Source organism: Dendropsophus ebraccatus, chromosome 8 (assembly GCF_027789765.1).
Source record: "Dendropsophus ebraccatus isolate aDenEbr1 chromosome 8, aDenEbr1.pat, whole genome shotgun sequence".
NCBI lineage: Eukaryota > Metazoa > Chordata > Amphibia > Anura > Hylidae > Dendropsophus > Dendropsophus ebraccatus.
In genome coordinates, this window is record NC_091461.1 from 124,410,442 (window position 1) to 124,437,312 (window position 26,871).

Sequence of the window (26,871 nt, forward strand, 5' to 3'; positions counted from 1 at the left end):
TTCAGTAACTTCCATATTGCTTTGTCCGCGGTTAGATACGGGTAAGGAGCCAGCTGCCGGGCAGTAATTACAGCCGCACAAAAATTACAGAAAATTCTGGAGTCGTACACTCAGGTTCTCTCCCTGGGGGACTGTGATAGAAGTAGAGCTCACAGTCTGCAACATCAAAGTGACGGGTTTATAGGGGAAGTAAGGAGCAATAGAGCGTACTACAAGGAGTGCTCTAACTGGAGAGAATGCAGGCTGCAGGGGTATGCTGGGAGTTGTAGTGTCTGGAGAGTGCATGTGCCATAGAGGACAGTGACCTCAGTGTGCCCCATCTTCAGCTGCCATCTCACATTCGGTGTGAGCTTGGGCTCCGGAGGGGATGTCACACTTCTGTCACCCGTATGCTAATAGTCTGAAGTTACAGAGACGTTCTGACATGACCTGAAGCGCCATCTCCATAGATTGAAGAATACAGCTAAAATTCCTGATGTTCTATGAACAGATCCAGGCTGTCCGTCTAGCAGAGACTTATTAGTACATATCCACACACAGGGTTAGCTTCATGTCATTTTGTTTTCTGTGCGCTCTCGCTTTTGCTCTGGGTCCTAGTGCCTGCTAGTAGTTCTGCGAGGGGCGGCTTGTAGGCCAGGGTTACCATAGGGACAGTAAATCTTCAGGGGTCTGGGGTTAGGTTTAGTATTCAGGGACAGATCAAGGGAGCGATTAGAGATAGCTGGGGACAGTTTATTTTATTTTCTTCCTGATCATTTTCACTCCTGAATTCCATCATCATCATCATCCGTCGGATCCATCATCATCCAGTCCCTATCACTCATTAGTGCGTTGCTTCATCTTCATCCTTGTAGGTTTTATCTGTCATATAACTCATCCCTATAGTATGTTCTGTGGGTATCAGAAGATCGTGAACATTATTTATGGCCATAAATCCGTCTTTTAGCGCCAAAATGCAGCCATCCAAAAAGACAGCGGCAAAGAGATGTCATGTGAAGATAGCCTCCAGGTGCCCATACACCCACCACTGGGTCAGTCGACTGTACAGGGAGTACGACGACCTCCTGACTCTCTACAGACAGATGTGGTCAGTGGAGAGAGTGGTCGGGCATGCTGGATATTTTTTGGATGGATAAGCCAGAGTCGGTAGGGATAACGGTCAGCTAAATCATCATCATCCATTTAACCGTTAGTGAAGGAGTATGGTGGCCTTGCAAAGGTGAAGACCAGTTCTGCCATCATGACTGTAGTTAGAGACCTGGTGTGAACGGCCTAATCTCCGATCCGGGTATTTTCCAGCGTCGGTGACAGCCAGCAGACGACGCATGGCGGTGCATAAACGCATATTTGCTTGGTTCCATCCTCTATTAAAAAGTCCCGCTAATGAATGCGAAGCGCAGCGCGGTGTGCCGAGTATATTATAGTAAAATAAAGCCGGTAATATTTCAGATACAACAAAAAGTCATTACTGCTTACTCGCTGGCAATAAAAAACAATTGCTTAAGATGAGGCAGAGCTTTGGATTTGATTAAATCTCCGACCGGAATCAGACGGGCTCCTTGTTGTCTAATATTTATGCACTGTGTGAAGTCGGAGACGTCGTGATTATGGAGCGTGGATAATTATTCCGCAGAGATGGCCGCCACTAGCAGCCGCACACTGCCGCCCGGGCGTTTCTCTATCTCCTGAACTATATGGGGACAATAAATGTGAATGGACGTGATTTACACATTGGGCGATCTCCAGATGAGACGGGACGATGTTTTACCACCGCCGCCGCGTCCGTTATTTGGAAGGATTAGAGGAGACGGCTGGTAGAATATATATATATGTAGCCGGGTTCTTACATCTGTGCGTTTGTCCTTTGGATAAAAGATCAGGAGACAGAGACCAATAATTAATCAGGAAATTATTTTCTGTCGGATTACATCCAAGATTTCACCGGCTAAATTAGCCTGAATGGCCGGGCCAGCCGCTTCATTGCCGCTTGTAAATGTGATTCACTACATGGCATTAATTTGCTTCTCCCACCTGCAGTACATGTCATGGAATAACTCACACAGATAGCCGTGGTATAGTGCCGGAACGCCTGACGCCACGCCGCCCCTGCAATGCAGCCATTATTAATCTCTGCCATGATGGGATTGGCATGTATGTGGCAGTGATGGCGATGGGTAAGAGGCGGCCAGCCTATAGGAAGATAAACAAAATGCGGCCATTATAATCTCTGCCATGATGGGATTGGCATGTATGTGGCAGTGATAGCGATGGGTAAGAGGCGGCCAGCCTATAGGGAGGTATACACAACGCGGCCATGATGGGATTGGCATGTATGTGGCAGTAATAGTAATGGATAAGAGGTGGCCAGCCTATAGGGAGGTATACACACAATGTGGCCATGATGGGATTGGCATGTATGTGGCAGTGATGGGTAAAAGGCGGCCACCCTATAGGGAGGTATACACAATACGGCCATAATCGGATTGGCATGTATGTGGCAGTGATGGGTAAGAGGCGGCCACCCTATAGGGGGGTATACACACAATACGGCCATAATCGGATTGGAATGTATGTGGCAGTGATGGGTAAGAGGCGGCCACCCTATAGGGGGGTATACACACAATACGGCCATAATCGGATTGGAATGTATGTGGCAGTAATAGTGATGGGAAAGAGGCGGCCACCCTATAGGGAGGTATACACAATACGACCATAATAGGATTGGCATGTATGTGGCAGTGATAGCGAAGGGTAAGAAGCGGTCAGCCTATAGGGAGGTATACACAATACGGCCATAATAGGATTGGCATGTATGTGACAGTGATGGGTAAGAGGCGGCCACCCTATAGGGAGGTATACACAATACGGCCATAATAGGATTGGCATGTATGTGGCAGTGATGGGTAAGAGGCGGCCACCCTACAGGGAGGTATACACAATACGACCATAATCGGATTGGCATGTATGTGGCAGTGATGGGTAAGAGGCGGCCACCCTATAGGGGGGTATACACACAATACGGCCATAATCGGATTGGCATGTATGTGGCAGTGATAGCGAAGGGTAAGAAGCGGTCAGCCTATAGGGAGGTATACACAATGCGGCCATAATGGGATTGGCATGTACGTGGCAGTAATAGTGATGGGTAAGAGGCGCTCAGCCTATAGGAAGGTATACACACAATGAAGATGGCACGTGGACATCCTTCTATATCTAATTCTCTACCCACCCTGCTACAGGGCCCAATCTATTTCTTCATCATGTGGGTTCTCTTTAATGCGCTATTACATGGAGTCAATATTGGCCAAGCGGGGTAACAGGGGATAGGACACGACTAAGCAGAAAGTGGTCTGACTGCTGGGACCCTCTGCAATCTCAGAAAATGGGCGCGCCATTCTCTTAAACAGAGATTTGTACTCCAGTATCTTCAGTGGATGTCAAAGAGAAAGACGCCCTATGGTCATGGGAGATTCAGGACCCATTCACAAGCTCGCAGTTACGGTAAAGCAGAAGAATTTCCCGGCACTCACCAAAGGAGCTTGCCCTTTGCCCTTTAAAAAATTTATTCCAACATAAATGGAGGTGCACATTTATATCCCTATCCTAAGTATGGGGCATAGTCCGATCTTGTGGGACGACCACTTCACATCCAGAGCCCCCGCATGCAAGGAAACCCGCAAGGATAATGCCTCTACAGGAGAAACCAAATCTGGCCCAAAGCTGGGAAGTGAATCCTGAAACCACTATATAGGGGGCTGCAGCTCCACACTGACGAGGGGCAAATACCCCGAAACTGCAGTCTGTGGATGGATGCCTAGCCTTGGTAACCCTTGTCTTATGTCGTTATACTCGCCACAGAGTTAGACTGTGACTCACAGGGGCCACCCTGGTGTTTCCCTATTTAGGTCCCAAAGCTCGCAACAGAGTGAGGACCTGAGGGACTACGTATCAGGGTGGTTTGGTGCTCTCCCCACTAGGAGGCACCCCTTGGCAATGGGCTTCCTTCTCTGGAGAGAGGAAGATCTGGCTATTCCCGTGTTTTGAGACTCGTAACTGAGGCTCCACGGACCCCTTTTTTGCATATTTAAGTTTAGTATGGGACAATCAATGGAGACTCGTAAATGAGTACTCCATTGGAATTTTTCACTGTTCTCCCTGAGTTCAGTGATTGTTGTGTTTTACTAGATGGACTATGTACAGGGACACCGGACGACAGGAGAGAGACCTTCACAGGATTCAATGACAATGGCAGAAAAATCCCGTTCTGCCTCTTCTAGAAGAACGTGTGAATCCTCATTACCTTGGCTTCAGTTTATGGGAAATAGAGTAAAATTTTATATAGTAACTTTTATAGCCGCTTCTGATCAAACGCTGTGAATAACTCATTATGTGCTTAATGTTTTATAGTGTCACTTAAAAAATCACATCTAGTCTTTTGGCAGGTGAATGATGAACGGCCGTGTGGCCCCTGGAGGTATCTGACATACTTGTTTGTATAATCCTGAAGTGACAGCGTTCATATTAGCTGCATAGTGTATGACACAAAGCAGGCGGGATACGTCTGACACCTATACTACAGGACTAGGATCAGAACAGACCTGATCAGAGGGAACAGTCTCTCCCCACTGGGGTCTATAGGAGAGCCAGGAACACTTATAATAACACTCAGCTCTCCCTCACTATAATTGAGGTCCGTGGGGCATGTATGATCCTCAGGCGGTGGCCCAAAAAAGTCAAGGGACTGTCCAGAGCAGGAGAGGTTTTCTATGGGGATTTGCTGCTGCTCTGGACAGTTCCTGACATGGACAGAGGTGGCAGCAGAGAGCACTGTGTCAGACTGGAGAGAATACACCACTTCCTGCAGGACATACAGCAGCTGATAAGTATGGGAAGACTGGAGATTGTTAAACAGAACTAAATAACAAATCTATATAACTTTCTGACACCAGTTGTTTTAAAGGAAAAAGATTTCCACTGGAGTATCCCTTTAACTTCTGATTACTGGGTAAGAAGGGGGCAGGGGGTGGGGAGCGATGCTCAGCTTATTGTTACCAAATCGTCCTAATAAAGAGGTCGTCCATATGAGAAGAGATCATCCCTCATACACATAGCCCCTCTATAAGGTTGTCGGCGGCCGGGCCTGTCCAGCCTCTCTCTTTCCTTCCAGAGAAGCTGTCACCCAGAGCGGGGAAGGAGGGCTGTCAGGGCGCGGGGAGCTGATGCTGATGTGAGAGGAAAGGCTGCCATGGAGATGTAATTGCCACCAATACAGTTGTGTCTCCCCAATCACAAGCCATTAGGCAGACGAGGCGGGATGGCAGCAGCGGGCAGGAGCGGGGCCCCTCCGCCAGCACAGGAACAGCTGGAGCATGCACCACTGGCTCTAATGACTTCTCCCCCCACAGACGGGCCAAAGAATTAAGTCCAATAGACGGATGGGGTCAGGGAGTCGCTGGCTCAGCAAACACAGACTGTTTATTATCTAAAGCGGCAGACAAAGGCGCTCGCTCCATGGAAGCAATTAAAAGGGGCTTCTATCTGGGACAAGCAAACACCCAGGGCCTTTTATTCACCTCACCTCCTCCAGCAATGGAAACTTCTAGAGCTGGGATGGAGAATCTGTGGCCCTCCAGCTGGGACAAAACTACAACTCCCATCATGTCTGGACACACAAAGCTTTAGAAGATGGGAGTTGTGGTCTTGTAAGAGCTGCAGGGCCGGAGTTTTACACCAGTGTTCTAGAGGAATCTGATGACCACAACATTTTATATTCTGATCATGAGCCACATTTTTTTTTAGCAGAATACAGGAAAATACGAAGGCTACGGGACAGCTGACTGGACGAGACATCGGAGCACCTGTAATACACAACCTTTCCCTGGTCACAATGTATCACCAAGGATTCGGTTTCCGTTTGTCTCTGAACAATTTGCAGCTCAGCAGAGTCTCACTTTTTGGCAGAATGGCGGCCGTGTAATAGAACATTTCTTCTGCTCCTTATCCTTCCCTATGATATATGTATATACACCTGTGTATAGCAGTTAACAGTGTACGTGTAGCCCCCTATAGTCTCTATATAGAGCCGCCTCCACTCACCCTCCATGACCCCTAAGGCTCAGACTTCATCGGGGTCTATCGGCATCATTAGCTGCAGCCTTGTTATATTTCTCACAGAACGCTTCTCATCGGCGAGGTAAGAACCCACCAGAGTGCCGGCCATTAGTCCTGGGGATATGGATTTCCTAAGTGCAGCCGTATTAATAGCCGCCATGCCGCAGATTAGGGAAACCATCTATCAAGAGGAGACACAAACAAGAAGCTGCTGATCTGCCGTCACTGGGGCCGGCGCTCTAGGACCCCGTCACTGGGGCCGGCGCTCTAGGACCCCGTCACTGGGGCCGGCGCTCTAGGACCCCGTCACTGGGGCCGGCGCTCTAGGACCCCGTCACTGGGGCCGGCGCTCTAGGACCCCGTCACTGGGGCCGGCGCTCTAGGACCCCGTCACTGGGGCCGGCGCTCTAGGACCCCGTCACTGGGGCCGGCGCTCTAGGACCCCGTCACTGGGGCCGGCGCTCTAGGACCCCGTCACTGGGGCCGGCTCTCTAGGACCCAGTCACTGGGGCCGGCGCTCTAGGACCCCGTCACTGGGGCCGGCGCTCTAGGACCCCGTCACTGGGGCCGGCGCTCTAGGACCCCGTCACTGGGGCCGGCGCTCTAGGACCCCGTCACTGGGGCCGGCGCTCTAGGACCCCGTCACTGGGGCCGGCGCTCTAGGACCCCGTCACTGGGGCCGGCGCTCTAGGACCCCGTCACTGGGGCCGGCGCTCTAGGACCCCGTCACTGGGGCCGGCGCTCTAGGACCCCGTCACTGGGGCCGGCGCTCTAGGACCCCGTCACTGGGGCCGGCGCTCTAGGACCCCGTCACTGGGGCCGGCGCTCTAGGACCCCGTCACTGGGGCCGGCGCTCTAGGACCCCGTCACTGGGGCCAGCGCTCTAGGACCCAGTCACTGGGGCCGGCGCTCTAGGACCCCGTCACCGGGGCCGGCGCTCTAGGACCCCGTCGCTGGCATCGCCAGCTTTATATTAAATATAGGATGAAAAATTAGCAGCTTTATCATTGTCAAATTTTGCAGAAATGGTAATTTCTAAAGTCATTAATATGACGCGCTCCTCTTTTCTGAGGAATATGCAGTCAGATCTGCGGACACCATGTTATATGGCAGGAGGAGCCGAGAAGATAGATATATATCGTTTTACCGGAAAATAAAATCTCCGCTCATTCTGGGCTATGTAGTTAGGTGGGCGGTCCTACTCAGTGTAAAAGAGATTTCTTATAGCCATCGCTGTCAGTCAATGAGCAGGACCGCCCACATGACTACTTTGCTCAGAGTGAACTGAGATATTCATGAATAAATTTATAAGTTAAGGCTGGGTTCACACTGCGTTTTTGCAATACGTTTTTTTTTTAATGAAAAACGGATGCAATTGTGTGCATCCTTTTTGGTCTGTTTTCCATTTTAAAAAAACCTGCATCAAAAAGGATCTGTTTTTTTTTTTACGTACACAAAAACATAGTCAACCTCATTTTTGTGTCTGTTAAAAAAAAGTCAATAGAAAAACGGATCAAAACAGATGCACAGGTCCAGATCTTCTCATAAGATGATCAGCGGTTATCACTTGCACCCGGTGCCTCCCCCGCAGCAGAAGGACGGCTCTCTACAGCTTCACAGTATGTGGTCACCGCAGGGCAGATTCTGGGGAATACATCCAGAAACACTGAGCGTGCACACATCATCCGCAGGAATAAAGGACTTTATATAGGAACAAATTCTGCAACATCCAGTAACATCTGTAAGATCCCACATGATCCCATTGTCTCCTCGCCTCAGACGGGACATGCGGCTCATGGCTGGCGGGTGGGGATGCGACAACTACCTCCCCATGTAACTGGGTCCACGCTCAGCTGACAAATATAAATAAAGGCTTGCTTGTTGGCTGGCCGGTGGGGACGCTTGCTTGTTGGCTGGCCGGTGGGGACGCTTGCTTGTTGGCTGGCCGGTGGGGACGCTTGCTTGTTGGCTGGCCGGTGGGGACGCTTGCTTGTTGGCTGGCCGGTGGGGATGCTTGCTTGTTGGCTGGCCGGATCGGTCATCACCCATCAGCTGCACATCTGTCTAATAGGGGACATGAGGTGACGAGTGATGGCAGCAAAGGGCCGTACACACAATCAGGTCATCGTTTAATAGCTCCCTAACATGCTCAGGGATGGAGCCTGACCGAGCCGACTTCTATTCTTGGATACCTAAATATTCAGCTCACGGTCGTCCAGACGGACATCGGCAGCAGGGACGGCGGGCTTCTCCTTGTCAGTACCCTGTCCCCCCTCCAGCTCTGTATCTGTCACATATGGTGAGATCTCCCGACACGAGCTGTTCTGCCGCTGCCGTTGCTTGTGAGCAGGTCACGCTGGATGGATGGGACTGCCCGCTGTCATCCTCTTAACGTAGCAAAATATGGTTCTGATTGATTAAATTTAGAGGGAAAAAATATTGGAAGCCATAACAAGGGAGGGAGGCACTGAGGGAAAACCCTACAGAAATAAACCACATGCAATAAGGCCGCATTCACACACAGTCCAGGATCATGGATCCATGATCATGGACAGCTTCATAGCCCATCGCTTTCTCATTGCTATTTACAGGCTCCGGATTTCTGATCTGTGAAATGTGTTCTATAAAAAACAGGAGCCATCATATGTAGGACGAGATCCCGGCTTCCCCCACAGACGTCTATGAGATCCGTAAAAGACGTGGATGTGATGTAATCAGGGTCATTTAAAAACCTTTAAACAGATCCTTGAAAAACACGGACACAAAACATTTGTCACGGATCATAGAAGTAGATGGCGGACGTCATCCACGGACCCAGATTATGTGTTATACTGATGCCTCAGAGCGTCCCAGTGCTGATGTCAGAAGTATCAGGGAAATTTCTGGACAGTCACGTCCCTCACTACATCTTACGGCACAGAGCGTGATATCCGCGGGCATCATGGGACACAGCGGAAGAAGCTTCCGGATACATACTGATTGATATATAAGGTTGTAGGAACAGATTGGGTATGAAGAGTCATTTATTATTCTATTTGTGGATTAGGAGTCCGGTGGGCGGTGCTTATCAGTAACTGACAGCTATTCCTCTGAACATGCTCATACACGCAGAGAGTAAAAATTAAATTAATAGAACACCACGTCCAGGGTTCCTTTACATGTATCATGTGTCAGGCAATATGAGAGGAACAATGAAAAGGGATTGTGGGGGATTGTGGGGGGGGGAACCAGAACAGAGGACAGCGCATGACCCCCGCCCATTCTGATTACAGGGTGACCTCCACCCCCATGCTGGTTACAGGGAGACACCCCCCCCCCCTCCCCCATCTACTCCAATCATAGGGTGAGCAGTCACCTATAGAGAACCAGTAAGCACCAGTTTACAGAGGCCACCACACTGGTCCAGTTACCATTTAGCCTTGGAATACAGTATATAAATACAAGAAGGGTAAGAAGAGTGAAATGGTGGGGGGGTTGTAGAGTTATGGCGCGCTGTGATATCCTCAGGTAAACAAAGCTATAATAACCGTATAACCTTTAACCCTGTATTACTCGCACTGATAGCTCTGCGCACCGGGCCAGTCACGTACCTTTGGCATCATCAGAGCCGGACGCCAGAAGTTTGGGGTCCATGAGGTTAAAATCCACACTCCAACAGCGCTTCTCATGTTCCTGTAGTTCAATAAGGTAAAAAGAGAAGCAAAAGTTGTGAGAGATGATATTCACTAAGGAAGCAGAATACAGAACCTGTACAAGATGATAGAGGAGTAACACGGAGGGGATCAGTAACACATAATACACCATCCGATCAGCTCAACGGCCAGAAAACACGTCCCAGACACTTCACACTATCCGGGAAGAGTCCTGTCTCTGATCTCTGCCCTCTTCCTCCACACAGTCCTGTCTCTGAGCCCTACAGGCAGCTCTTTCCTCCTCCACACAGTCCTGTCTCTGAGCTCTACAGACAGCTCTTCCCTCCTCCTCCTCCACACAGTCCTGTCTCTGAGCTCTACAGACAGCTCTTCCCTCCTCCTCCTCCACACAGTCCTGTCTCTGAGCTCTACAGGCAGCTCTTTCCTCCTCCACACAGTCCTGTCTCTGAGCTCTACAGGCAGCTCTTCCCTCCTCCTCCTCCACACAGTCCTGTCTCTGAGCCCTACAGGCAGCTCTTTCCTCCTCCTCCATACAGTCCTGTCTCTGAGCTCTACAGGCAGCTATTTATCAGATATTTATGACACATCGTGGAGCCATGCCATAGATATCCAAGACAGGGGAAACTTATTTAATACAAGAAAACCACATGGCGGCACACCTTGGTACCCTGTTTGAATATGTGTTTGTCTCATACACAACTTTGTATTCCCATAGCTGGATATGCGGTTCATGTGAGGTCTATTCTATGTAATTAGATCTCATTAGGGAGCAGGAAATAAACAATAGAAACTTTGTCTTGAGTTATTTTCCACCAGCCGCTCCGTCTTTTATTCCCTTTATATTATAATTCAAAGAAAGAAAGAAAATCCAGGAAAAACATTCAGGTTAAAAGAAGGAAACAAACAGCACAGCATGCAACTCTGCAAGACAACAGGTCTCCTTCAAGGGGTCTAAACAACACAACTGCAACAGCAGCATGGTACCCTGAGGAAGTCACACTGTTAGCGGAGGGGGCCACAGAGATAAGACAGGAGGCCACAGAGATAAGACAGGAGGCCACAGAGATAAGACAGGAGGCCACAGAGATAAGACAGGAGGCCACAGAGATAAGACAGGAGGCCACAGAGATAAGACAGGAGGCCACAGAGATAAGACAGGGGGCCACAGAGATAAGACAGGGGGCCACAGAGATAAGACAGGGGGCCACAGAGATAAGACAGGAGGCCACAGAGATAGACAGGGGGCCACAGAGATAAGACAGGGGGCCACAGAGATAATATAGGAGGCCAAAGAGATAAGAGAGGAGGCCACAGAGATATAAGAGAGGAGGCCACAGAGATAAGAAAGATCTGCCAGCAGCCGGTGTAATAGACATTACCTGGTAGACTTTGGATCTTTGCCCTGTAAAGCCATCCCAGAGAATCACCGTCCCTTCATAATCGCTGCTCGCCAGCAGGTTTTTGTGATAGCTGCTCCAGCTTATACAGCTGCAAGAGAAAATATATTACAGGAATAGGATCAGACAAAAGCTGCGGTACAGTATAGGCAGGGTTGTGGTACGGTACTGGCAGGGTTGTGGTACGGTATTGGCGGGGCTGCGGTACAGTATTGGTGGGGTTGTGGTACGGCATTGGCGGGGCTGCGGTACAGTATTGGCGGGGTTGTGGTATGGCATTTGCGGGGCTGCGGTACAGTATTGGCGGGGTTGTGGTATGGCATTGGCGGGGTTGTGGTATGACATTGGCGGGGCTGCGGTACAGTATTGGCGGGGTTGTGGTACAGCATTGGCGGGGCTGCGGTACAGTATTGGTGGGGTTGTGGTATGGCATTGGCGGGGTTGTGGTATGGCATTGGCGGGGCTGCGGTACAGTATTGGCAGGGTTGTGGTATGGCATTGGCGGGGCTGCGGTACAGTATTGGCGGGGTTGTGGTATGGCATTGGCGGGGTTGTGGTATGGCATTGGCGGGGCTGCGGTACAGTATTGGCGGGGTTGTGGTACAGTATTGGCGGGGTTGTGGTACGGCATTGGCGGGGCTGCGGTACAGTATTGGCAGGGTTGTGGCACAGTATTGGCGGGGTTGTGGTACGGCATTGGCGGGGCTGCGGTACAGTATTGGCAGGGTTGTGGTACAGTATTGGCGGGGTTGTGGTACGGCATTGGCGGGGCTGCGGTACAGTATTGGCAGGGTTGTGGTACAGTATTGGCGGCTTTGCCGTAGAACTTCACACTCTACGGCTCTGCCAGTACGAGACCAATCCAAACACCTGACGGCATCACATTCACTCTGAAACTCGAGAGGTTCCTGAGGGCCCTATCACACCAGCAGATTATCTGACTGATTTTTTGTAGCCAAAGCCAGGAATGGATTATACACAGAGAACAGGTCATAAAGGAAAGACTGAGATTTCTCCTCTTCCCACATCCATTCCTGACTTTCCTGACAGATTATCTCTTGGTGTAATAGGGCTCTAACATGAAGCCTAAGGGGGGGGGGGGGGGGGAATGGTGTCTATTGCAGAATAATTGGTTTCCTAAGAGAATGTTGTGTATAAGGGGGAGACACACGTAGGGATGCGATTCGGCTGATAATCCGCTACCGTCCCCACTGACCGCGGCGTCTCGCTGTATGTCCGGATTCATTTATCAGGGAATATTACATCTTTCCCATCGGTGTGAAAACTCTTAACAGGAAAATGATTTAACATGGAGGCTTCTATCTGCGGCATCAAGCTGATTCAATTACATGATGAGCTGCACGTCCGGCCAATGTAACGTGGATGATATCTGTATATAGAGAATCAGCGAGAACACGCATCCCTAATGGGGGATTATAGGCCAGAGGAGGGGGAGACATGGTAATACTGACCTGCTAGGGGGAAAGCCACAGCCCCCCCACCCTGGGGTCTCCTTACATACAGCCCACTAAGTGTCACGCAACTGACCAAGTGACGGTGTCACCTACATGTTCTGTTACTGACCAGAGTCAGACACTAAAACTTCTTCTTTTACTTGAATCTGTTTCTATTTCCCGACTGTAGTTTTTATTTATTTCACCATTTGTACATTTTTCTGGGGGCGGCCATCTTGCAGTTAACAGCATTTAGTGACATACTTTACAACCTGGCTCATGGACATAGATGACAATAGACAGACTCTGTCCCCTTGAGATGAATGTGAGACATTACTGAGCGCGCTCTGTGACCTGTGAAGAGGTCATTCCCCAGGGAGCTGCTATTGTCTCCTCTATCTACTGGTGTCACATGATGCTGCAATGCTGTAAAGATCACTTTACAGCAGCCTCCTCTTAGTTTTAGCTCCAGTGGTGAGAATGAGAACTGCAAGATCTTGGGGGGTCAGGTTGTGGGAGTCGCCTTAGAAATCTGTTTACCATAAAAACATTATTTATCCAATAAGTCATTGTTTGATGTACTGTCCCTTTAATACTGATGGTCTGCCAATAGGCATGGCCATCAATACCAGATTGTTGGGGGTCAGACTGCTGGCATCCCCATGGATCAGCTCAATGAGTAGTGGGGGTGGGATAGGCACTGCGGCCTCCTCACTACCAGACATGGCTCCATACGGATATGGTTACTGGTGAAGCCCACCGCCCGCTCACAGCGACAAAGGGCTTCAGGAATATTTGGGGGCCTGAGGGGACCACAGGGTTAAAGGTAAAAGGAATCTTATCCACCCCGGGTAATACTAGGACAAAGCTTCCTGGACTCATCATACCGCAGATCAGTCCTATTCACAATATACGGACATTAGAGATGAGGGCAGCCGGAGCGGGAGTCCGATTGGTCAGCAAATGATAACCGGCGGCGGAAGAAGCTGGATGCCGCCATAGGGAGTCCTGGTGGACACAACCATAGGTCATAGGCCGTCTCTATGTTTTCCTTGACTCCCCATAACACGGGCCGATTATGGGGCAATAGATTGTTATATTATTTATACTTAAACAATAATCTTCTGGTGTAAAAGCGACAACGACCAAGCAACAAACGAGAAATCGGCCGGGTTGTTGATCGCATCTTTTCAGCGGACCTCAAAATCGTCCTTAATCCTTCACTAGTCTGTCAGTGTAAACGCTCATCCGCAGGGATCAGTATTTAACAGGATATTAAAAACATTGTATTAACGACTTTGCAGCCATTTAGTTTTTTGTACCATTTAAAAGAAATAAATAGAGTTCTGTTCGCTAAACAATCGCTTAAGCGATGTATCTGTGCGTGGAAAAGGCCCCTTAGGCTGCATCCAACTTCTCCAGCCACCGAAATGGCGAAGGATCAGGCTACGGCGGATCAGGCTACAGCTGCGCTCATTTATGGTCATGCTGACTGTTTTGTTTACAATGGTTTTATCTAAACAGGTAACAGATTGTTTTTGACATTTAAAAAAAAAAGCTGTTAAAAGGGGTATTCTGCTTAGACATAACTTCTGAAATGTTGCTGCCCATGTTGTGACTCCTTCCATACTTCTTATCTATTAAGTCTCCTTCCCCCAGTTCTAAGCTGCTGCTTTCTGCTAAAGAAACAAAAATCTGTGTGTTTTTTCTCTGTCTCCCCCTCCTCCCCCCTCCCCTGAGACAGCTGATGTAAACAAGTCCAGCATTACAAGGATGCACATAAGGACTTGTTTACATAAGCCATCTCAGAAGGGAGGGGGAGGAAGGGGGAGACAGAGGAAAGCTCACACACAGATTTTTGTGTCTTCAGCAGAAAGCAGCAGCTGAGAACTGGGGGAAGGAGACTGAATAGATAATAACAAGTATGGAAGGGATTGTTAGTCTCACCATGGGCAGCAACATGTCAGAAGTTATGCTTGAGTGGAATACCCCTTTAAGAATGGAGCCTTACACAATGAGCACTTTCCTTGCTCTCAGTAGGAAAGAAAGGCCAGTGATTTACAGGATCCCAAAATGTTCGAGTTAGAATGAAAAATTAAGTGACATCACCGGAGGCGAAGCTGCAACGTCCGGGAGACAAAACCGGCTTCCTATGAAACTACCTGGATTACAGTTTAATGGTTGGAATGAGTAATAATGACGGCCGCACTATGATTCAGCGCCACCGACGACCCGACATACGTGGCCCAACATCTTGGAAAGTCAGAAATCTGGAGCCATGAAGCAGGCGGCTGTCTCACTCCAGCCAGTGCTTTATAACCGGCCAAGTACAAAGTCACGGAAGCCGCCACTGTGACAGGAACGTTCCCCATCGCACTTTCTGAGAGAGACAGATGAGTTGTCATGGCGGCATTGTGTACACGCTTCCACACATCCATCCTCCATTCTTTTGTTGAGTGAGAGGCACCCAGCTGAATGGCGCACACTCCCGCCGCCCGGAACACAAGACATAAAGGGAGATTTGTAGGAAAATAAAAAGGTTCTTTTGTGGAAATCTAAGCAGGACAAACTTTTTAATTTATAGTAAAATTCTGTGGAGCGGCGGTTCAGCTTCACTGACAGAGACTATAGCGGCTCTACGGATGTACGGTGTAATACGAGGTGTAATAAGCCGCTTACACCACACCCAGCGAGACAGTCCCCACAGAGACATCACCCAATTCCAGAATAATCCATACCCTCCGAGGCAGGTCCTGCCCTACATTCAGCCATTCCCTGGGGCTGCAGCATGGCGGTATTCTACATATAACGTGAGGGCCTCATGTTATCGAGAGGACACCCTGACCCCACCACCCATGATCAGCACTGACTTCCACTGATCTCCACCAATCGGCCAGGGCATTGACATCCCTAGAAGAGTAGAGTAGTTCCCCTTGTGTTGCCAACGCAGCGGTGACCTGTCTAGGTACGGACTCCACAAGAGCTACGAAGGTGTCCGGGACCATCTGCACCTGGATGCTTCTGGGTTCATCACCTGAGCAGTGTGAGAGCCACGTGCTGCAGGAAAATACAAAGGCTTTCTACTGCTGAACCCGCCCAGATCATCAGTGACGTTCTCATGAACAGGTTGTCCTCAAAGTAAATTCCCTTAAAAGATCCAAGTGCCCCAAAAAATTTAAAACACGGAAGAGTCCAGAATCTAAATAGAAGTTAGTGTAGAGCTGGGCGGACCTGTCAAACTGTTTGGGTACGTTCTCCGAACCTGAACATTAGTCAGTTGGATTAAGCCCTAAGGAGTCCTGTAAAACATGGATCCGGTCATAGGCAATAGGCGGCATCCATGCTTTCCTGGCAGCCCTAGGGTTGCATCCAACTTCTACAGCTGCCGGGAATCAAATGCCAAACCGTCAGGTTTGAAGAACGTTTCTGAACCGGAACCGCCTGACTGGTCCGATCAACACTGGTTATAAGCCACCAGCACACTCGCTATTACCGATACTGGTTCCTGGGCGGCTCAAGCTTGGGTCCAGGGCAGATCACCATAGGCCAGGGAGCTGCCAGTATTACATGGTAAGAATAACATTGCGGATGAGAGGAGGATGAGGTGAGCGCCGTCCTCAGGTATACGCTCCATCACCAGCTTCATCCTCACCGCCACTTTAATAAAAAAAATAACTGAAATCTCAGAAAAATTGCTGGAGGAGGGGGAGGAGGGGGGAGAAGGGGGGGGGGGGAGAAGGAGGGGAGAGACGGATGAAAAGTAACTCCAGTCAATAAAATAGCTGAAACCTGTGCAGCCAATAATTATAATGACAAGAGGGACAGACGGCAAAATACAAGAGAGCAAGACCGGGGGAATAACTACCTCACTGCAGTGTTTGTCCATCTACAACAAGACCCATAATTATACTGAGAGCAGAGACGTGCTGGTTATATCACAGAAAGTCAGTGACCAGAGCAGCGGGGACCGTAATAACATCTCATACAGTCCGATGGCTCCGCCGCCATATAGCAACATCTCATACAGGCTGATGGCTCCGCCATATAGTAACATCTCATACAGGCTGATGGCTCCGCCGCCATATAGTAACATCTCATACCGGCTGATGGCTCCGCCGCCATATAGTAACATCTCATATAGGCTGATGGCTCCGCCGCCATATAGTAACATCTCATATAGGCTGATGGCTCCGCCGCCATATAGTAACATCTCATACAGGCTGATGGCTCCGCCGCCATATAGTAACATCTCATACAGGCTGATGGCTCCGCCGCCATATAGGAACATCTCATACAGGCTGATGGCTCCGCCGCCATATAGTAACATCTCATACAGGCTGATGGCTCCGCCGCCATATAGTAACATCTCATACAGGCTGATGGCTCCGCCATATAGTAACATCTCGTACAGGCTGATGGCTCCGCCGCCATATAGTAACATCTCATACAGGCTGATGGCTCCGCCGCCATATAGTAACATCTCATATAGGCTGATGGCTCCGCCGCCATATAGTAACATCTCATACAGGCTGATGGCTCCGCCGCCATATAGTAACATCTCGTACAGGCTGATGGCTCCGCCATATAGTAACATCTCGTACAGGCTGATGGCTCCGCCATATAGTAACATCTCGTACAGGCTGATGGCTCCGCCATATAGTAACATCTCGTACAGGCTGATGGCTCCGCCGCCATATAGTAACATCTCATACCGGCTGATGGCTCCGCCATATAGGAACATCTCATACAGGCTGATGGCTCTGCCATATAGTAACATCTCGTACAGTCTGATGGCTCCGCCGCCATATAGTAACATCTCATACAGGCTGATGGCTCCGCCATATAGTAACATCTCATACAGGCTGATGCTTCCTCACTGGGTCACTATATGGGCACATCTCCTGCTCTTCTTTGCCTGAGGAGTATAATATCTGATGCTGTCCGTACCCCGCGCCTTTGTGTCCACCCCCCCCCCCCCCCCCACACACACACACACACAGGAGGGAGGTGGCACCATGTTTCGGCTCCAGCATCACCCCATCATACATGGAGGTCCGCTTCTCTAGCTTGTACAGTGCTATTGTTGGTCAGCTTCCAGCGCATTAATACGGCGATGGCGGCAGCGTCTGTTCTGTCTCCACGGGAGCTGATGGATTTGATGAACTAGAAGAATAATGGAGGTCGTCTCTCTGTAGTCACAGTGGACACCTACACGCCGACCTCAGATCACAGCAGACAAGGTCAGGAGATCTGCTAACACCATCACAGGGAGACCTGCCAAATCACCTCAATACAGGGCACCCAGCGTTCCAGGAGTCATGACAACCCCTGTTCATATGCCCTTTAAGTGCATACAACCTTCTAAGGGGCCCCCTCTAAGAGCCAGAACCCAGACAATATGTACCAGTAACTATGGCCAGAATAACATGGGCAGCCATGTATGTGAATAGTAATACTCCATGTAATACTCCAATCCCCCTGAGGCAGCCATGTATGTGAATGGTAATACTCCATGTTATACTCCAATCCCCCTGAGGCAGCCATGTATGTGAATAGTAATACTCCATGTTATACTCCAATCCCCCTGAGGCAGCCATGTATAAGAATGGTAATACTCCATGTTATACTCCAATCCCCCTGAGGCAGCCATGTATAAGAATGGTAACCATGTAATACTGCAATCCCCCTGAGGCAGCCATGTATGTGAATGGTCACCATGTAATACTCCAATCCCCCTGAGGCAGCCATGTATGTGAATGGTAATACTCCATGTTATACTCCAATCCCCCTGAGGCAGCCATGTATAAGAATGGTCACCATGTAATACTGCAATCCCCCTGAGGCAGCCATGTATGTGAATGGTCACCATGTAATACTGCAATCCCCCTGAGGCAGCCATGTATGTGAATGGTCACCATGTAATACTGCAATCCCCCTGAGGCAGCCATGTATGTGAATGGTCACCATGTAATACTGCAATCCCCCTGAGGCAGCCATGTATGTGAATGGTAATACTCCATGTAATACTCCAATCCCCCTGAGGCAGCCATGTATGTGAATGGTCACCATGTAATACTGCAATCCCCCTGAGGCAGCCATGTATAAGAATGGTCACCATGTAATACTGCAATCCCCCTGAGGCAGCCATGTATGTGAATGGTCACCATGTAATACTCCAATCCCCCTGAGGCAGCCATGTATGTGAATGGTCACCATGTAATACTGCAATCCCCCTGAGGCAGCCATGTATGTGAATGGTCACCATGTAAAACTCCAATCCCCTTGAGGCAGCCATGTATGTAAATGGTCACCATGTAATACTCCAATCCCCCTGAGGCAGCCATGTATGTGAATGGTAATACTCCATGTAATACTGCAATCCCCCTGAGGCAGCCATGTATAAGAATGGTCACCATGTAATACTCCAATCCCACTGAGGCAGCCATGTATGTGAATGGTCACAATGTAATACTGCAATCCCCCTGAGGCAGCCATGTATGTGAATGGTCACCATGTAATACTCCAATCCCCCTGAGGCAGCTACTTTGGGGGAGATGCCTGCTGGCGCTTTTCTCATCAGTCTAAGCTGGGCATGGGACGTGGAGGGATCAGCTGATTGCCTTGGAGTCTGCAGTCTAAACGGAGAAGTCTCTAATGAGATGACCCCTTTAAAAGGTTTTCCAAGTTAAGTTATCCCCTCCCCAAGATATAGTGTCAGATCACTGAGCCCAACTGCAGGGGACCCCTGTGATCACAAGAAGGGGGCCCGGACACGGCAGTGACTATTGTCTATGGAGCTGAGGAGGAGGAGTGTTTTGCCCATACACTGCACTCTGCCACCGCTACTCCTGCTGTGCCATCTGTTTCATGCCAGCTCTGCTGTATCCACACATTTCATTACTGTGACCTCTGATCCGCAGACATCTTGATTTTCAGATAGCAAACTACATCCGCTATCAATCCCAGAATGCATCTGCAGAGCATCACATGGACAACAACCCCCCCACTGGGAGGGTTAAAACAAAATAAACTATTAAAGGGGCTCTCCGGGTGTAGGACAACATTGTGGCTTTCTTCCAGAAGCAGCGCCTCTCCTGTCCTCAGGTTGGAAGTGCTGTTGCAGCTCAGTTCCGTTATGTGAATGGATCTGTATTGTAATACCACACACAGCCGGAGGACAGAGGTAGCACTGTATGTGTTTTTTCTAAACCGGGAGGTAAATCTTCAGGTTTTAGCAGATATTTAGCCGGGACTATACAGCAAATTCCTGTAAGACTCCCCCCCCCCCATGCTGCTCCATGTCACACCGTACGCCTCTGTGCTCTGGTGATTGCCACATAAAATGAGAAGGAAGTGTATTTCCCCGGGGATCTGGCTGTGAGTAAGAGATTGGAAAGAGACAGGGGACAAATGTGTTCCGGAAGCAGGTGAGGAGAACGGCCAATCCAGCTGCTCCAACTACAGAGACGGCTGTCGGGGCGGGGGGGACACAGCTGGCGGCCTGCAGCTTACGGGAGCAGGGCCGCCGGAGGACGCCAGGCACAGGGCCACCGGAGGACGCCAGGCACAGAGCTCCGGGAGGACGCCAGGCACAGAGCTCCGGGAGGACGCCAGGCACAGAGCTCCGGGAGGACGCCAGGCACAGGGCCGCCGGAGGACGCCAGGCACAGAGCTCCGGGAGGACGCCAGACACAGAGCTCCGGGAGGACGCCAGACACAGAGCTCCGGGAGGACGCCAGACACAGAGCTCCGGGAGGACGCCAGACACAGAGCTCCGGGAGGACGCCAGACACAGAGCTCCGGGAGGACGCCAGACACAGAGCTCCGGGAGGACGCCAGGCACAGAGCTCCGGGAGGACGCCAGACACAGAGCTCCGGGAGGACGCCAGACACAGAGCTCCGGGAGGACGCCAGACACAGAGCTCCGGGAGGACGCCAGACACAGAGCTCCGGGAGGACGCCAGGCACAGAGCTCCGGGAGGACGCCAGACACAGAGCTCCGGGAGGACGCTACCATCTACTACATAGATCACACTCCGCATGGCACAGCCTCTTCTGTCACATAACAGGTGATGGAGCTGGATATCAAATTATTTATATATGATCCCCACCGATCCTGAGAACACAGCGCACAGTGCTAGTCTGGTGAATGATGTCGGCCACAGTTCCCTGTCCAGCCAGGTGACCAGGGGGCAGCACTGTGCAGGGTGAGATTAGAAGGGGGTGCGGTACTAACCAAGTGCTGTGCCTTCTGCCCTCTCAGCTGACAGGGCATGATGGGAGTTGTAGTTTTGCAGCAGTGGTGGTAAGTGTCTGTGGTGATAAGAGGAGGCTGCAGTAAAGAGAGCGCGCTCAGTAATGTCTCACATTCATCTCAAGGGGACAGAGTCTGTCTATTGTCATCTATTTTTTTCCAAGTCATCTATTGTTCATGAGCCTGGCTGTAAAGCAGGTCACTAAATGCTGTTAAGAACAGCCCAGGCAATATGGCTGCCCCCATTAACAATGTAGAAAAAGGGAAATAAATAAAAATGAGTGTCAGAAAATAGAAACAGAATAGAATAAAAAGAAGAAGTTTTATATCTGACTCTAATAGGTAAAAGAACATGTAGGTGACACCTTCCCTTTAAGATACGCCAGGAGTCCTAATGACTGACAACACAGGCTGTCCGGATTATCGGATGCCTTATGGAAGGAACGCCTGCTTACCTGATCTTAGAATTACAGGTCATTTCATTCTCAGGGTAGTGGATGTCCACGGCGTCCTGGATGACCGTGCCGTACTCGTACACCTTGATCTTCTTGGTCACTCCAGCAATGGCAAAGTAGTCACAGTCTCTGTCAAACTCAATGCTGTGGGGACAATATACAGGGGTGAGAAGACAATATTACCAGGGGGGCTGCTTACACCATCATGGGGATCAGTCACATAATGTCTCGTCTCACTAAGATTTTACCTCCGTTTTTTTTTTTACCTTATTAGGGTCAATCCAAGGCGTACGGGGGTCTCTGCTCAGCAAACCCCTCAGAGCCAGGGCGGAGTCCAGACATTTCTATAACCTGGCAGCCGGCAGGGGGTAACTTGATCAGAAGTCCCGAGGCGATAGGGGAGAGGTAAGTTAAAACTCCTGATTAAATTCCGCTCTGCCCCTGACAGATTTTAAAAATGGCCGGACTTCTCCTTTCCATGTAATACCACATTTCACCACCATTCACCCTCCATGCGGTCCTGTATCTGCGCCTGTATATATCACTGCCATCTGTTCTGGTATATAATGATAATCCTGTAAGGTAGCCAGTTCCCTAACGTGTCATTAACAATTACTATTACTATGACCGCCCACATATAGGTCTCATGGAAACCGCTGCCGCCACCTGCCCGCGCGCGCACAGTAACCGCCATGCCACGCCCATCACTCTGCGTGCGCATCAGAAAACCCAAATACAGATAAATATCCAAAAATATCAAGAAAAAAAAAAATACAAAAGTCATTACATTGTAAGCATCTTGTAGTGAAGACTGTGCGGACCCTGGCTGTATACTATACATAGCCTGTGCGGTCCCTGGCTGTATACTATACACAGACTGTGCGGTCCCCGGCTGTATACTATATATAGACTGTGCGGTCCCCGGCTGTATACTATATATAGACTGTGCGGTCCCTGGCTGTATACTATATATAGACTGTGCGGTCCCCGGCTGTATACTATATATAGACTGTGCGGTCCCCGGCTGTATACTATATATAGACTGTGCGGTCCCCGGCTGTATACTATATATAGACTGTGCGGTCCCCGGCTGTATACTATATATAGACTGTGCGGTCCCCGGCTGTATACTATACATAGCCTGTGCGGTCCCTGGCTGTATACTATACATAGCCTGTGCGGTCCCTGGCTGTATACTATACACAGACTGTGCGGTCCCCGGCTGTATACTATATATAGACTGTGCGGTCCCCGGCTGTATACTATACATAGACTGTGGGGTCCCTGGCCGTATACTATGGGCTCTGAGACTGTCCCATCCTTGGCGCTGACAGTCCCTGAAGGTCAGTGATACACAACATAATAGTCTGTCCACCATCTTCCGCAGTCTTTATGTAACATTTTCCCTCCTCGAGCGTTCCGGCCACAACGCTCCATTAGCTTCCCATGACACATGACTGCAGCGCGGCTGATTTACAGGAGGCTCAGGGTGTGAATACGGACAATGATGGAGGGAGGGGAGGACCGGACATACTAACAGCTCAGGGTGTGAATATGGACAATGATGGAGGGAGGGGAGGACCAAACGTACTAACAGCTTAGGGTGTGAATACTGACAATGAAGGAGGGAGGGGAGGACCGGATGCACTAACAGCTAAGGGTGTGAATATGGACAATGATGGAGGGAGGGGAGGACCGGATGCACTAACAGCTCAGGGTGTGAATATGGACAATGATGGAGGGAGGGGAGGACCGGATGCACTAACAGCTCAGGGTGTGAATATGGACAATGATGGAGGGAGGGGAGGACCGGACGCACTAACAGCAACGCCAATCCCTCCTAAGACAACATGTCTGGCTGGTAGAGCGCTGGGGGTAGCGCACAATTCTTCCCTCTCCGCCGTGTCCTAGCAGGGTGATGAGGCTGAAAGTTACCGCGGTGAAGGGAGAGACGACCGCCAGTTGGCGACTAATGGGGCTGCCGTGGATAAAGCTTCCGGATCGTAATGCAGAGAGAACGTCATTATGCGGTATGATTGCAGAGGCCTACAGGTATATACGCTGAGGTATACAGCGTATATTAGGTTTATATAGCGCCAGTGACATTTACTGATAACGCACAGAGAAACCTCCCGACCGATCTGTCCGTCGTCGGAAAACTACTCATCAGTGAATGAGGCCCAAAGGGCTTGGCTCGACCACCTGACTGACGGCCAAGAATCAGCGGCTCCAGGCGTCTGATCATGGGTCAGGCACGCTCTGCAGCTCAACGGAAAGTCTACGGCACTTAAAGGGCTCCTGCCACCATCTTTATATCACCGGGACCATGAGACATGGGGGGGTCCTCCGCACCTGACTAACGGATCTCGCTCTACGCTCAAACAGTAAGAGGCCGACCAAGGTGGGAAGAGCTGAGAAAAGCCCCCAGTGACCGCCCCAATGACACCCGGCAGCAGGAAAGCCATCAGCTGACCGCCCCAATGGCACTCGACAGCAGGAAAGCCATCAGCTGACCGCCCCAATGGCACTCGACAGCAGGAAAGCCATCAACTGACCGCCCCAATGGCACTCGACAGCAGGAAAGCCATCAACTGACCGCCCCAATGGCACTCGGCAGCAGGAAAGCCATCAGTTGGCCGCCCCAATGGCACTCGACAGCAGGGAAGCCATCAGCTGACCGCCCCAATGACCCCGGCAGCAGGAAAGCCATCAGCCAAAAACGGGTCATACATTGGTTTTTGAAACCAAACACATCAGGACAAGGTTGGAAACAATGTTGCACAAAAATAGGCAGAAATACCAGAAGAACCAATTATATCTCTCCGCCAAATGAAACCTTGCTCTCACGTGGACTGTAGATAAGAGCCAGTGACTGCGACATGTGTGAACAAGCCCCGATGCAGGGCGCGGTTTCTGCGGCGCTCGCTGGACCGATCTCACTAGAAGCCATACGGCCCTATAGCCAGAAGAATTGCCTCACACTCCTCTATCTTGGTGCAATGCTCTGCAGTCTTCACACAGACTTTGTTTCCCCGCTCCTGGGGGAGACCTTCCCCTCCTCCCCGGAATATTACATTATTTATTAGCCCATACGGCACCTCTATAGGGCCCGGGAGAATTCCGATAGACTCGGCTGACCTCTGGCTCTGATAAACCTATTCATGCATTCCCTTTGTGCGGTCGCTCACACCCGGATTTATGTATAGATGATCCGTCCTCTTAGGATACTGGTCGGAAGATTTAAAGGAAGCTTCTAGCCGCCTCTAAATGATTTATTCTCTCCATACGTGGCCTGACCCGGTCCTGGCAAACGATTATCCCAGCATTGATAATGAGGAGGAAGAACTCCGCACGTCTCACGGGACAAGAGGCCATTTACACCTGATGGGCGACTACAACAACTCTGCCGATCGGAGAAGAGTCGGTGACTGGATGGCAGCAGGGTCAGGTCAGCGCGGCATCACGTCAGCGGGGCATCAACCTGGACAGGAGATACTGCAAAACAACAACTCCCAACATGCATGCCCAGCTCTAGCCTTGGCAGTTGTGCTGTTACAAAACTACAATTCTCATCATGTCTGAACAGCCACGGCTCAAGCCTCCCAGGAATGATGGGTATGGTACTTTTACAACAGCTGGAGGGCCAAGGACTCTGTATGCCTGACCTAGCATTTAGCCTAGGCCGGGGAAGCTTCAGCTCTCCAGCTAAAGCTTCGGTTGTCCAGGTATGATGGGGGTTGTAGTCTTGTAACAGCTGGAGGGCGGCAGGTTCCCCATCCCTGGCCAAGGCCTGAGGGGCATTTGCACTACTCTTGCCCTGTGGACACGTAACATCTGCATATATGAGACGTATCGTGCTCAGTACAGCAAACCATACCACAGATTCCCTCTAACCTTATCGAGATACACGGCATGAAGACTGTATGGAAGAATAGTCCACAATGTCCGCCTCATCTACAGTAAAGACCTGGCAGAGGGATCGCTGCTAAATGGGGATCTACAGGTTAATAAGTCTTCTGTTTTCTCCCTGCACTGTGAAGGTTTACTCTGGATGAGTTCAGGGAGATTGTGTTTGTCTATAACTGTAGGTAAGAGTATAATGCGATCAATGCAGAGAGCGCAGTATATCAGCCCTGCTATATAACAAAGAGCTCTATAGAGTAATGCGGAGCACTGCCCCAACTATCTTCCTGTGGGGGAGCAACACAGGTCGGGGGGAGGGCTTCTCAGCAGGTAACTCCTTATATACTGGGTTACACTACAACATCTAGATAACACTATCAATGAGCAAGATACTGAGAGTCACATGATATCTCATCCAAGGCTTCAGGTTGGGGCTAAAACGTGAGCGCTGCTTCTGCCATATGGTGTGATGTCATCCTGGACGGCACAAACACTACTGGGGCTCATTCACACAGCAGAGGCTATAGAATCCCACAGTGGTGACGTCACAGGGAGATACAGGAGGCCTGGGGGTGCCTGAGCGATGGTGCGGGGCGGCGGCACAGGGACAGGCAGTACGCCTTGAGTATGTTCCCAACACCCCCTGCCCTCCATGATTTTATTTCCGTTTGCTTGGAGTACCCCTTTAATACTAGACCTGCCCATTGAGCGCCAGCCCCATAGTGTGGCATTGTACCAATCCCATAGAGCAACACTGCGTCGGCCACACAGAGCGACACGGCACCGATCCCAGAGTGACACCGTACTGATCGCATAGAGTAACACTGCACCACCCCCACAGTCTCATACTGCACCAGCACCACAGCTCCGTACAGCTCTGACCAGCACTTGGCATAAAATAGTCCACAACGTATGAGGCCTTAGGGTTGTAGTTATGAGTCTCTACCTATTTATAGGGTTTATAGCACCACCTGCTGGCCAATATAAGAAGCAGCAAGGATAAGTCATAGTTATTCTTCCTATAGCACCACCGTATTCCACAGCGATGTTCAGATTGTGACCCCAATAGGGGAAGGGACTGACGCAACTCAGGACTTTAAATTCTAAATGAACCAAGTCCTGTGTTTTGTTTTGCAGGTTTACACTGGTGGTGGGCCGAGCAGCCTCTAGTTACTGAGGGAGGCAAGACGGGCGTCACTATAGTGTATAACATCTTCCATCCATCCATAGGATTCCTAACATATCCCATACTGCATGGAACCAAAACTATTCCTAACCTCATCCCCCACCCCAAAAAAACACAACGCTCTAAAGTCTTGGCTCTAGCAGTCTACCTTCCCGCATCTAGTGATGACTGCCTGTGCTCGGGCTCAGACCATCGCTAATAAGACACTAAACACAGACTAAAACCCCCTCCTCACAGGAAGGAGATGGGAGGGTGTTTGCAAGTCTGGGAAGGCCGTGTGTGTGAACGTGAGCGTGTAGGCCCTGTAAGTGTGTGCCTGCGTGTGTAGGCCCTGTATGAATGCGTGCGTGTGTAGGCCCTGTATGTATGTATGTCCTGTATGTCCTGTATGTATGTATGTATGTGTGTGTGTGTGTGTGTGTAGGCCCTGTATGTATGTACGTATGTATGTCCTGTAT

General features: G+C 50.1%; 1 protein-coding gene across 1 annotated transcript in view; it reads right to left on the bottom strand.

Annotated features, from left to right (window-relative positions):
- The window catches only part of COP1 (COP1 E3 ubiquitin ligase), a 130,467-nt gene that overhangs the window by 56,864 nt on the left and 46,732 nt on the right, over nt 1–26,871 (bottom strand). The window contains exons 12-14 of the mRNA XM_069981703.1: nt 21,325–21,468; nt 11,144–11,252; nt 9,702–9,783 (exon numbers count right to left, since the gene is read on the bottom strand). Coding sequence (XP_069837804.1) covers nt 9,702–9,783; nt 11,144–11,252; nt 21,325–21,468 — 335 coding nt within the window. The remainder of the gene's footprint in view (nt 1–9,701; nt 9,784–11,143; nt 11,253–21,324; nt 21,469–26,871) is intronic.